At 36.8% G+C, this 12768-nt stretch overlaps 1 protein-coding gene across 1 annotated transcript in view; it reads right to left on the bottom strand.

The window, feature by feature from the left end:
* Positions 1-11760, bottom strand: part of psd3l (pleckstrin and Sec7 domain containing 3, like) — a 148162-nt gene extending 136402 nt beyond the window's left edge. Inside the window, exons 1-2 of the mRNA XM_059539607.1 lie at positions 11299-11760; positions 1653-1764 (exon numbers count right to left, since the gene is read on the bottom strand). Of these exons, the coding sequence (XP_059395590.1) occupies positions 1653-1764; positions 11299-11745 (559 nt within the window). The 5' untranslated portion in view covers positions 11746-11760. The remainder of the gene's footprint in view (positions 1-1652; positions 1765-11298) is intronic.
* Between the last annotated feature and the right edge of the window lie 1008 nt (positions 11761-12768).

Below are 12768 nucleotides of genomic sequence, written 5' to 3'. Positions count from 1 at the left end.
TCTGTTTCTCTTTTGTTCCGAGGTCACCGTGGCCACCAGATCCAGTCTGTGTCCAGATCAGAGGGTCACTGCAGTCACCCGGATCCAGTATGTATCCAGACCAGATGCTGGATCAGCACCTAGAAAGGACCTCTACATCCTTGAAAGACAGCGGAGACCAGGACAACTAGAGCCCCAGATACAGATCCCCTGTAAAGACCTTGTCTCAGAGGAGCACCAGGACAAGACCACAGGAAACAGATGATTCTTCTGCACAATCTGACTTTGCTGCAGCCTGGAATTGAACTACTGGTTTCGTCTGGTCAGAGGAGAACTGGCCCCCCAACTGAGCCTGATTTCTCCCAAGGTTTTTTTCTCCATTCTGTCACCGATGGAGTTTCGGTTCCTTGCCGCTGTCGCCTCTGGCTTGCTTACTTGGGGTCACTTCATCTACAGCGATATCGTTGACTTGATTGCAAATAAATGCACAGACACTATTTAATTGAACAGAGATGACATCACTGAATTCAATAATGAACTGCCTTTAACTATCATTTTTTCATTATTGACACTGTTTTCCTAATGAATGTTGTTCAGTTGCTTTGACGCAATGTATTTTGTTTAAAGCGCTATATAAATAAAGGAGACTTTGACTTTGACTTTGACATCATTTATTTTCTTAAATGCACTTCACCAGGTGTCACCAGCAAAGCATTATGTTTTCTACACTGCCATTGTAAAGAGCTAGTGCTACCTTGTTTAGTTCATTTATCAAATTAATTTAGATTTTACCAGTCAGCACTGTAAGACCCTCTCAGAAAAGCTAGTTTCTGTTTTTTACAGGGGAACAAATCAGGGTTTGTGTATAAACGGTAAGATTCTGTGAACTATATAATGTTGCACAAAACTAGATGCTAGTTGCATTATAGTTTAGTAAAGGGGTCAAAAGCCATCTGGTCTGAACCCCTACTTTTCTTCTTTTTTTTAAAGACATTAAATGATGGACTGGAGTGGTGTGGATTATTTTGATGTTTTTATCAGCTGTTTGGACTCTCATTCTGACAGCATCCATTTGTGAGACAGTGATGCAATTACTATCTCACTCTCTCTATTATGCAAATACAGTTATCTAAATCTGATGAAGAAACTGATCTCAAATACATCTCGGATGAGATGAGACCCACACACAGGAGAACAGGATGTTACACATTTAGAAGAGTGGGTGTTAATTTGAGCCTGTATTCAGCCGAAAAAATACAGCATCATATGAAGAGAAAATGTGTTACATGCAGTTTCAATTTACTATTTTGTATATATATATTTATTACAAAATGTATATACTGTGTATATTTATTATGCATATATAAATACACACACATACAGTATATATTTAGTAAATATTTACATGTATATACATTCATATATTTATATTCTTCTATTTTAAATTATATATAAATGTATTTAAGATATAAACGTAACATATTTTCTTAAATATATACATGCATGTCTTTTTATTTATATACTGTATGCATAATAAATACACACAGCACACACATATATTATGTAAACAAAACTTTTATTTTGCATGCAATTAATCATTTGACAGCACTAATATATATAAATACACACAACAATTACGTGTATGCAAGAAGTATGAAAGAATATAAAAGTACCAGTATCAGCTGAGCTTGTGTCTTCTGTCTTTCCCAAGAGAAACTGGTCCTTGGCTTTGGCAACACTCTGTGCATGTGCAGAGGATCTGCTGACCCAATCAAATGCTTCTCCCTGCAAGAACAAACCAAAGTTAAACATGCATTAATTTGACATCATTCTAACTTATCCAGTTTTTGCAAAGTGTGCATGTGGCAGTATTATGTCTGAAGACAGAAAGTCTTCCAAATTTAGCAAATCAGTTTTAAAAGACGGATGGATGCTGTCAAGTTCCAAAACAAATGACAAAATAGCTTTGAGAGAAGAACAGACCCAAAAACCTCACAAGTTATTAATTATAGAAAATATTTTCCTCTCCCCCACAGCTCTCACATCTGATTTGCTGTTTTGCTCATATTTAAGTTGCAGCAGGTTTCACAACAATGATGTCATATCACAACACGTAAATGAACATTTTTATTCTCTGCTTCTCACACAGAGATTGTGCTAAACATCTAGCTTTTGAGTTCCACAGAAGAAAGTTAGCTATACAGGTTTGCAGACATTTTGACTGTGAGTAAATGATCATTTTCACTTCAGGTCAAACTGTTTCTTTAAATCCAGCGAGTGGCATGAATGTGTAAATCTAGCATTCATGCCCATCACGCTGAGGTTCCCACAGGAGGCCGGTCACTATGACTCGCTCCAGGCAGCTCAGGAATCTTTCTGTTTCTCATTTTTTAATACTAGTGTCTTTTTACAAGTAATTGACTGCACTCTAGCCACATGACGAGCATGTGGACTTACTGGAACTGAACTGAAATGGTTGGAATGAAATGGTCTCCGCTTTCAATTTCACAAGAGAAGTCGGCCTTATTGAAAATCTGACCTCAGTGTTTAGGTTTGCCTCTTTTCCCTTGTTTGTTACGATCAGAGTTCAACATCAGAGACAGAGCCCTCTGAATCAGACATCTTTATCAGACACCATCTATAAAACAAGCTCAAAGTCTAACGTCAGCTTCAGAGCTGAACATGCTGAAGTCAGATCTAATGGAGGGAAATCATTCTGACATTGTTCCTGACATGATCCCTGAGTCAAGACATCAGGAAATCCAGTTATTGTCTACTGTCCACTGAGGACTGAAGCTGATCTGTTTAATGAATGTCATTTTTTAACCATATGAAACCTACATGTATAACTGTACATTCTTATTTGATCCGCAACGCAAACACTGTAGACTCAAATTCACAAAATGACTGATCAGTCTAACAAATCCTTTGATGGATTAATCTGTCAGAGCAGTTATTGTAAATTAATATCTGACTGACGTTGTGAACCAAGTCTTTATTTTCAGTCACTTCAGATGAAGCAAGCGCTGCTTTGCGTAACAAGGTTCATGGTATCAGTAACACTGACTGATTGTTCACATGACAATGTGAGGGAAACGGCACAGGTATCACACACAGAGCACTTCATGCAGACAAAAAGTTCACAAAGGTTTTTGCACTTCTTCAAAAAACGAACAATGTAAGTTTTCACAGTTGGTGTAAAGCGGCATAACTGCACAACTGACAATTACCAATGATGACATTTATTACGAAACATCTCTGTTTGTAGCCTAGGCTTTCTCACGCTGTCAAAACACACTTGTTACTGAAAAACTGTGTATACTCAATGCATCTTCAATGCTTCTGTTATGTGTGTCCCTTGTTAACCATATCTGAAGACTTTGCTTTAGGAAACAATGAACATACAGTAATGTGACTGGCAGGCAATAGCATGGAGGAATTTTGGGCAGCCCCAGAAGTCATAGCTGGCACTGCTTTTGGATGCCAAATGGTGATGGAACTATGCATACTTTCATAGAAAACAATGTGTTGAATTTTAGGATGCTTATGTCATCCACCTGCCAAATCCAGAGTGCTCCTCCTTAAACCACAGCGCTCATTATCATTCCTTGAAAAGACCTACTTACATACACACGAAACAAATGCATTTAATAAATAAAAATTTGAGGAACGCTGAAGTTACAGAGCCTGACTAGGCACCAAAAAATGATCTGGTTACTTTAAGACAAGAAGCTCACAAAAGTCAGCTGAACTGGGAACAACCATGAAGATGAACCAATTCTGACAATCCAGATTTTTCACTACAGTGAGCAGTCTGAGGTTTGCCCTCAGGGTAAAACATGGTATTTAAGGCACACAGACAGCATGTAGTTCCACGCGGTTGCATAAACGGTTTAGACTAGTCTTAAAAGTTAGTCATCTAATAATTTTTCTTAAAGACTGGTCATGACTTTTTAAATTCAGTTATGAAAAGGTAGATTGGTCTTATTTGTATTGAAAAAGTACGACTGATTATTACCCCGTGGTAACTACTTGTTGGTCAAACTACTTCTTTAGACAGTCTTAACATGGTGGCTAAGATTACGCAACTGGAAACATCTTCAGATATAATAGCATGTCACACTCCTTACAAATTTAAATAGCAAAAGCATTACAGAACTACCCACAGTTTTATTATTAGCAAAAATTCCCCTAAAGAAATGAGTAGTACTTGTGTTTGTTTGTAACGGTCACCATGCAGAGGTCACATGACTGTATGTTCACACTATTTCTTTAAACCCTCTATACCTGGGGTCGGCAAGTAAGTTTGGCATCGGGCCAAAAATACATTTGCCACTTAGATAGAGGGCCAGAACATATATACTTTTTGTGGTTAAATGGATCGTACGGACGGACGGACCAAGCCCCACAGTTTGGCACGCATGTGATCCACAGATTAATTGCAAAATTTAACCATAATAGCGTATAAGTTTATCATTTGTTTGTATTTACACAAGCAAGCTAATTTTACATGACAATCTACACTTCATACACCATAATTATAAAGCAAAAAAACTGTTTTTTAACATATTTATTAAATGTATTAAAAATAAATACAAAATAAAACGATTCCATTGCATAAGTATTCATATCTGGGACAGTTCAAATTCTGCTTGTAGATGTTACTATACTTCAAGTGAAGTTAACCTGTGGGAAATTGATTTGATTGGGTATGATTTGGGAGAGCACACACATCTTAATAAAAGGTCTGAGCAAAAACCAAGCCCTGAGGTCAGAAAACTGCCTGTAGAGCTCAGAAACAGGTTTGTGTCAAGCCACACATCTGTAGAAGAGTTCAGAAAACAAATCTGCTTTATAGAAGATTCACAGAAGCATGTAGTCTCTGTAACCCTTACTGGAAGAAGTTTGAAACAACCAGGCCTCTAGAACTGGCCTCCTGGCCAAACTGGGCAACTGATAGAGAAGGGCTTTAGCTTGAGTAGTGTCCAAGAAGCTGATGGTCACTCGAGTTGAGCTCCATGATCATATGTGGAGATAGGAGAACTCTACAGAAGAACAAACATCACTATTGCACTCCACCGATCTGGACTTTATGGCGGTGTGGCAAGACTCAATCCTCACCTAAATGACCCTCAGACTCGGAGAAACAAGCAGCCTCATGCTGTTGGGCTGTTCTTCAGCAGCAGGGACTGAGGGACCCGTCAGAATAGAAGAACAGCTTAATGCACCAAAATATTGTATGTTTTTGATTGATGAAAAATGAAACTAGAATCGCCTGTGACAGACTCTTACAGTGTCTTTTGTAACTGGTAGTGATCTGTTGCTCTGTGTTAAATCCTGTAGTAGGACAGTCATTAACAGAAAGTGTCCGGGTTTTAGACTGGATAAATTAATAAAGCAGAGTAGTGACACGTAACCTGGCAAATATCTTCATTCACCAACTTGCAACACCGCCTTGCCAAAACACACATATGTGGGAGATGCAGAATGGATCAAAATAAGTCAAAAAATAAAAGAGGACTTGAATAAGCCCATTTATGGCCTGTTTGAGTCATGCTCTTAACAAACTATGTTTTATTTCCTCTTTGCATATTCTGAATAATAAATGTTTATCATTTTAAAGCCTAATTTATTGTAAATATCACTTGACATAGCCTACTCTTACACAGAATTATTCCTTGGCATCCTCACTTACTTAACTGCATTTTTTTAATTGTTTGCGTGCTGGAGGTATGCTATTATGTTGTGTGCAGAGTGATGTTAACATTTCAGCTAGCTGGTGAGAGAAAATGGCACTATCAAAGAGTCTAAAGAGGAAAGTTGACAGAGAAAATAGGGCATACAAAGAAGAATGCATAGACAACTACTGTATGCGTTCATCATTCCTAGTTTGTGAATGCAAAGCAGGTGTCTTATCTGCAACAGAAAGTTGTCGCTGTTTGCAAAGAATTTTAAAAGCTCTCCGTTCATCTCAAAATAAAACATTATTGCAAAAGCGTCATCATATTTTTATTTTGAATGCAAAATCACTAAAGATGAAGTGATTGTGAGTAATTGTTGCTGTCATGACAGATCTATTTCAGAACCAGCCGCTATCAAAATAATTTGAATATGGGCACGGGTCAGATATTATTCCTGGCGTGCCAGTTTTGGCACCATGTGAGATTATTATAAGGGACCAGAGCTTTATTATTGCTGTATTAAACTGTTTAGGAGACTATGATCCTCCAGTGTATGACAGCAAAGTCAACTCCATTTAATGGGATATTTATGCCTGGCTTCACAAAGGCAAATCGTTCAAAACCCTGCAAAATCTACATCTCGAATAATTGAAAATTTTACCTTGATCGCGAATACTGAACAATTATTTTTTTATTATTGTTGTTGTTCATTGACAAAGGTGAGATATTTTATTCTAATGAAAGAGAGCATTTCACATCTTTGCGATTTTAAAATAATTGAGCGAAACACAACTATTTATAAGGGTTGAGTTTTGACACAATTTTCAAGCTTGTGATTCGATTCAATTAAATATCGATTATTTTGGATACCTATCAGGTACATTACATGCCAAATTTTCTCAAGGAAAAAAAATATCTCAACTAATGCTGTAAAATATACATGAGAGTCAGTTGGTACTACATTATAATACTGAAGGTTAAAATTGACTGATTTATGCTGTACAACTACTTAAATTGCACTTTTTATAATTGAAGTTTTTATAATCATTTTTTATAATAATTATAAAAAAGTTAGTTTTTTTAAATATACACATTTAAATAGTGTCTGTCATAAAAACATGGACAGATTTATTCAAACATAAATAAAATATTAAAGAAAAGTCACAAATTATAATGAATGTTATATGGTGCATATATTAAGCAAAATGCCATTGTTTCATAAAAAAGCACCAAAGCACAATGCTTACTGCGATATATTGGATGGGAGGTGCGCTTGAACTGAAAACAGGCTAGACTAATCGATTCTTAGGATTTAGGAATCGATATCGCTTTGTAAAAATGAGAATCTATATCTTTTACCCAGCCCTACTAATAATGTTTTTTTCATTGAATATTTTGAACAACTGAAATCAAAAGCAAACATTCTTAGAAAACAATTAAAATATCTAATGTAAAAAGCTTGTTTCCTAAATAAAATAAAAATAAATAAATACAAAGTAAAGAGTAGAAAATAAATAACTTGCAAAAGTCGTCTAGTGCTGAATACACAAACAGTGGTATGTTTTTAAATGGGTCATATGATGCTGCTAAAAATAACATTATTTTGTGTGTTTGGTATAATGCAATGTGTTTATGCGGTTTAAGGTTAAAAACACATTACTTTCCAAATACTGTACATTATTGTTGCTCCGCTATGCCCCGCCTTCTGAAACGCACTGAATTTCACAAAGCTCATCGGTCTGAAAAGAGAGGTGTCCTCTCATTGGCCAGCTATCCAGTGTGTTGTGATTGGCCGAATGCCTCAAGCGTGAGATGGAAATGTTACGCCTCTTAACATATTGTGAAGCCTTGTCCGGCTGGAGCGACGAGACAAAAACCTAAAACCCATTATAAACATGATATAAACATGATTTCTAGTCGTGTTTTCCTTTGGAAGGCCAAACAAAGTAGTTTGGCTTTCACAGTGAAACACACAGTGTCTATACGACATGACGGCAGCAGAAACAACAATACTACTACGAGAATAAAAGATATGCCTTCTTTCTTTGTGTGAACATCTGGGCAGCATTATGCAAATCTTCCCACACAGTGACGTAGACATGTGGGGCGTGTTTGAATGAGCCGTTTTATGGGGGCGTAGACGAATCTTGACTTAACTTAACTAAAAGAATATCTCTTTGGATTTGAGACTTTAGTCTTTGCAACTTTACAGATCTTCTTTATGCACCAAGAGCTTATAACACTCCAAAGAGAGAGGAAAATTTTTTAATCACATCATATGACCCCTTTAAGGAAAAACTATTAAACAGATCATAAAACCAAAATAATCGACATTGGAAAATGTAAATAACAGTTGTGTTGACTGATTGATTATAACTGCAATGTCAAGGGAAAAAATCAAGTATTATTGTTTTTGCCATAATCATGCAGTTTCAGAGTTATTGAGTTCGTCAATCACCACTGTGCCCTGAGCAAGACTTCTGCTTAAATGACCAATATCCCAATGCAGAGAAAAACTGTGACATGTAACCAGAGGCCATGATGCAAGAGCACAGAAAAACCCTCAGCTCCTCTGACAAAGCAAAAGCTTGCCAATACTGTGGCAGGCCCACACGCCCAACTCCAAAGCTCAAATCGACCAATACAGACTGTATTCATTTTTACTCAGTTTAGCATATATTACAGAATACTTAAATCACTAAAAACCAAAACAGTCCTTTGAGCAAATAGAGTGCTCAGCATTACAGATATTTGGTAATACTTAACAATAAGATCCCATTAGTTAAAGAAAGGTAATGCTTTCACTAACATTAACTGACAATGAACTACATTTGTTACAATATTCTTTGTTAACATTAGTTAAAAATACAACTGTTCTGTTAGTTGTTTTTTTGTTGTTAATTCATGTTAATTGATAATTCAAAAATCCACTTTTAAAGGCGTAAAAATTGCACAATTGGTATGCATTGCTTTAAGCAGAATCAGAGTACATTTTTTGCATTTAATATTGGATTTAGATATTCAATCATATTCAACTTGTTTTGTGAAGTGTGGTAAATTGTTTATACCCTGCAACCAATAATGTTGTACACGATCAACAAACAGAAGATAACTAGTCAAGTGACAGCTCTATCAACCATTGCACATTTCAAATCAATTGATCAATCAATAAAAGCATTACAACTGTACCACGAGCACAAGACAACTCTAATATCAGGGAACTTTTGGAAGAACAAAACCCTTAAGGCAAAGTATAGTGGTTAATGAAGAGGCAGATTTCATACAGTATTTAACCACTGAGCCTAAACCGTAAACGCTGTAATAACACATGACAGTACTGAAGCTTTACAAGCAAAACCTACACGACCGAATATGAGTGAATCACACGGATGATTGGCTGGTTTGATCAAACACCAGTAGACAATGAACACAAAGCCTGAACAGAGATGTTTGTATTGAAGGTCTCTGTCTGGTAACTCAGCACTCTTACTTCAGCTCTTCTGGTTTGATTTACACTATTAGTGTTGTTATTACACTAGTAGGTACACTGTTATAACATGCATTAAGGTCAAACCCAAAGCATCACCACATGGATCCCAATTCTTCATTCATCTCGCTAGCCAGAAAACAACAATAAAGCTCCGTCCTGAATTAAGACGTAGCCAAGAAATAAAGTAGAAATATATAAAAAATGAATAAATAAATCGCACCATGTTCTCCACATCACTATCATCATCATTGTTTTGAATCTCATTTATGCGTTTTCACTCATTTTTCTCCTTGTGTGCTGCTAGTCTGTTAGCTTCACTAACTTTACTAGATGTAAACGTGCACTGCAGCTAGAGAAATAACCAGTAAATATGTTTAAAGTGTGTTTTCTACCAAACACACACAATCGTGTATAAAATGACTCAAACTGAAACTACACTGTGGCACATAAATAGAGAATATAGCAGAAGTGAAAGCGTCTGAATCGAGTTATCGCTAAATCGTGCAAAACACTGAATGAAGCAACAACAAACAATGAAACTCACCGACAGAGTGATTTACATTCACCAACGGTCAGTTAAAGCTGGATGTTGAGCATCACTGTGATCATTTCAGCTCATTATAAGAGCAGCTGTGTGGTCTGTGTGTGTGTGTGTGTGTGTGTCTCCCCTCAGTCTAGTGTCAGTTGGTACAGTCCTGTATGCGTTTTTTTGCTTGAATAAACATACAATAAAGACCAATCGTTATAAATTCAACATCAATGACAAACAAAAATGCATATAATAAAAAAAGCATTAAATTAAAATGTGTTACCAAAGAAAGAAGAAAAAAGAAACACAAAAAACACCCAAGTGAGCGCGCGCACGTTTTCCCTGTTCATATCTCAGACGTCATCATGCATGACCCTGTTTTAAGTCCATAATATGTTAAATCTTCATGAGGATATCCGGGGCTTTCCTGTGATACCAACTGTTTAGGGGCGTGAGCAATGTGGTAATATTTGTCTATATCTATTATTTAACAAAAACAAAGATTAAACAATGTTTTTCTTTAGGTAATTAGAATAATTCTGATTTGAAACTTTGTGTATTATAAAAGGTGCTACATAGACTACCTATAAAATGGCTTCACTCAACTTACGCACTCAACACAAAATTATGTAGAAAATACTTTGCTAACAGATGCATGGCAGAAATATTGTAATGATATTATTTAAAAAAACGTTCAAATGAAATATGTAGTTATATATACAAAAAATATAACTATTTTAAACATAAATACATATATATACAGGTTAAGACTGGGCTGATGTATGTGAAACTTGCACAAAAAAAATACACTGTTGGTTCCTGTTAATAAACTGGCCATGTTTGTAAATCACTTTGGATCAAAATGTCTGCTTAATAATAAAATGTATACGTAAAAGAGGTTTAAATACAAACTTGTATTTATCAAAAAGACCCAAAGTTCAACTTCCTGTTTTTTTACTTATTGCCCAGTTTTGCCAGAGATCACTCCATATTAAATTCTTCTTTATTAAACTTTTCTGATATACATGAATATGCACTGTATGCTACTTGGATAAAATGTCTGCATAATTGTGTTTATTAATGATCAGTATTTAATTGATCACCACCTCTTTGTGTCTTTTTTTTCCTCTGGTAATTTATATCCATGATTTAGTTCATCTGGTCTTAATTTAATATCAATTCTGTGCTGTTTGATTTTGCTGTGATGTTTGTGTTGCTTGATATTTTCTCCACACATTTTCCTTCACTCATTTTAAGCATGAATTCAATATCCAAACTAGTTTGGGGCCATTTTACAATTCTCCAATGTTTCAAAAGTAAAGTAGGAAGATGAAAATTGGTTCTAGTCCATTTGATGTGAGGTATTCAGATATCAGCCCATCTGGGTGGAGAGACAAACATTACCCAGCGTGCTCAAATCCCAAAGATGCTCTCTTCAAACCAGTCTAAAACAGCACTGACCAGACTAGACCAAGATATGCACTTCACTCAGAATCAGTTATATGTAGTTAACAAAATTCATAAAAACAGCATAATTCCATCCGATATACACATAAGCGTATCTAAATTCCCAATGTGGTGAATGAATAACAGAGAAGCAGCTTTAAAAGCACATATACCTTCACAGGAAGTGCAGGTCTATGTCTGGCCGGTGGCACCATGGCCATCATTGATGAAGTCTCACCGCCGTCCTCGTCAGGATGTGATGTGATGTCAGCAGGAGTCTCCCTGGAGGAGCTGGGATGCAGTGCAGGTGTGTATTCATACAGCTTTGAGGAGCGCTCGATGACAGCAGACAGAAAGGACGTGCTCTCTTTCGCTCTGTTCTGAGACCCAGCTTCCTCTTTCTGTTTGGCGCTGTGCACCCAGCTCGTGTGCGGCTGCCGCGGCTTGCTGGCGCTTACCACTGGAATCACAGGAACTGGTGGAAGAACAAGAGGCTTGGGGCTCAGTTTATGTTTGATCCCTGGACTCCTGGCGTTAGGGTCCAATCCCGTTCCTGAATGGAGGAAGCTCACTCTGGCAGCGGGAGGGAGTATGGGGCAAGAAGGACTCATCTGGCTCATGATTTCAGAATTCCCCTGATGTGAAATTAAATTAGGGAATTCTGTCCCATCTAGTGTGGACTGCGACAGCTGTCCTGATTTTGATTCTCAGTGAAGAGCTGTAGCTTGAGCAGTGCAGTAATCCAATACAGGTCAATACAATTATTCTTAATATTTAAGAAGGGGTCTAGGTGACCCCTGGCTCGCTGGCTCTCCAGATGGTAAATGAGAGGGACCTCTCTCCGTGGGCTGGTAGCAGACTGGTGCTGATGGGCCCTGGAGTGTGACTGCAGCTGGAGGCAGAGGAAGGAAGTCTTACCATGATGATGATCTCCTATTTCCTGTAAGAATGTCTAATCTTTCTGTGTTGGGTGAAAAGCTCAAGTTTCACAAGGATCAAGTCCCATGAGCATAAGGGTCAGGGTGGCACTGGTCCACCCACATTAATAGTTGGTCCACCCAAATGGCATTTATTAAAATATCAGATAAATTTAGTTGGAGAAATGGTTTATTTCAAGGAAGAACATTTTAACATAATTTATTAGACTGTGATGAATTGTGTGCTGCAGTGATGATGTATTTTTGCGGACCACCCTAACGTTTGCATCTCACTTGTTCCACTAACAACCCCCCCCCCCCAAAAAAAAATTTATATTTCTATTTGGACAATTGCAGAAAAAAAGCTCTGTTAAGATTGAAATCCTTAGATGATTTGTTCATCATGATAATATTCACAAATGAACAAAACTTTACTAAATTTGGAATCCTAAGTAGAAGCTATATGGCTATAAATGAACTACACATGGTTGCATCAACTCTTTCAGTTTTTATTTCAGTGGTTTCCCTTTTAGTTTGCATTAGACTAGTTTGCAAGAGTGTGATTAATAAACAAAATGAGGCTGTGAAAGTGTTTAACCACCTCTGTAGTTACATATAGCTACTTCTTAGCAACCACAATTTTCAAGACAATTTAAAAGCTTTAAAAAAAATCACAAGGTGCTATAACTGATGTATTTTATGATGTGAAAATGTACTTAGCTTGTG

The sequence above is a fragment of the Carassius carassius genome, chromosome 45, assembly GCF_963082965.1.
Source record: "Carassius carassius chromosome 45, fCarCar2.1, whole genome shotgun sequence".
Taxonomy (NCBI): Eukaryota; Metazoa; Chordata; class Actinopteri; order Cypriniformes; family Cyprinidae; genus Carassius; species Carassius carassius.
The sequence above is the reverse complement of the archived record's forward strand: the minus strand, read 5'-3'. Positions and strand labels throughout refer to the sequence as shown.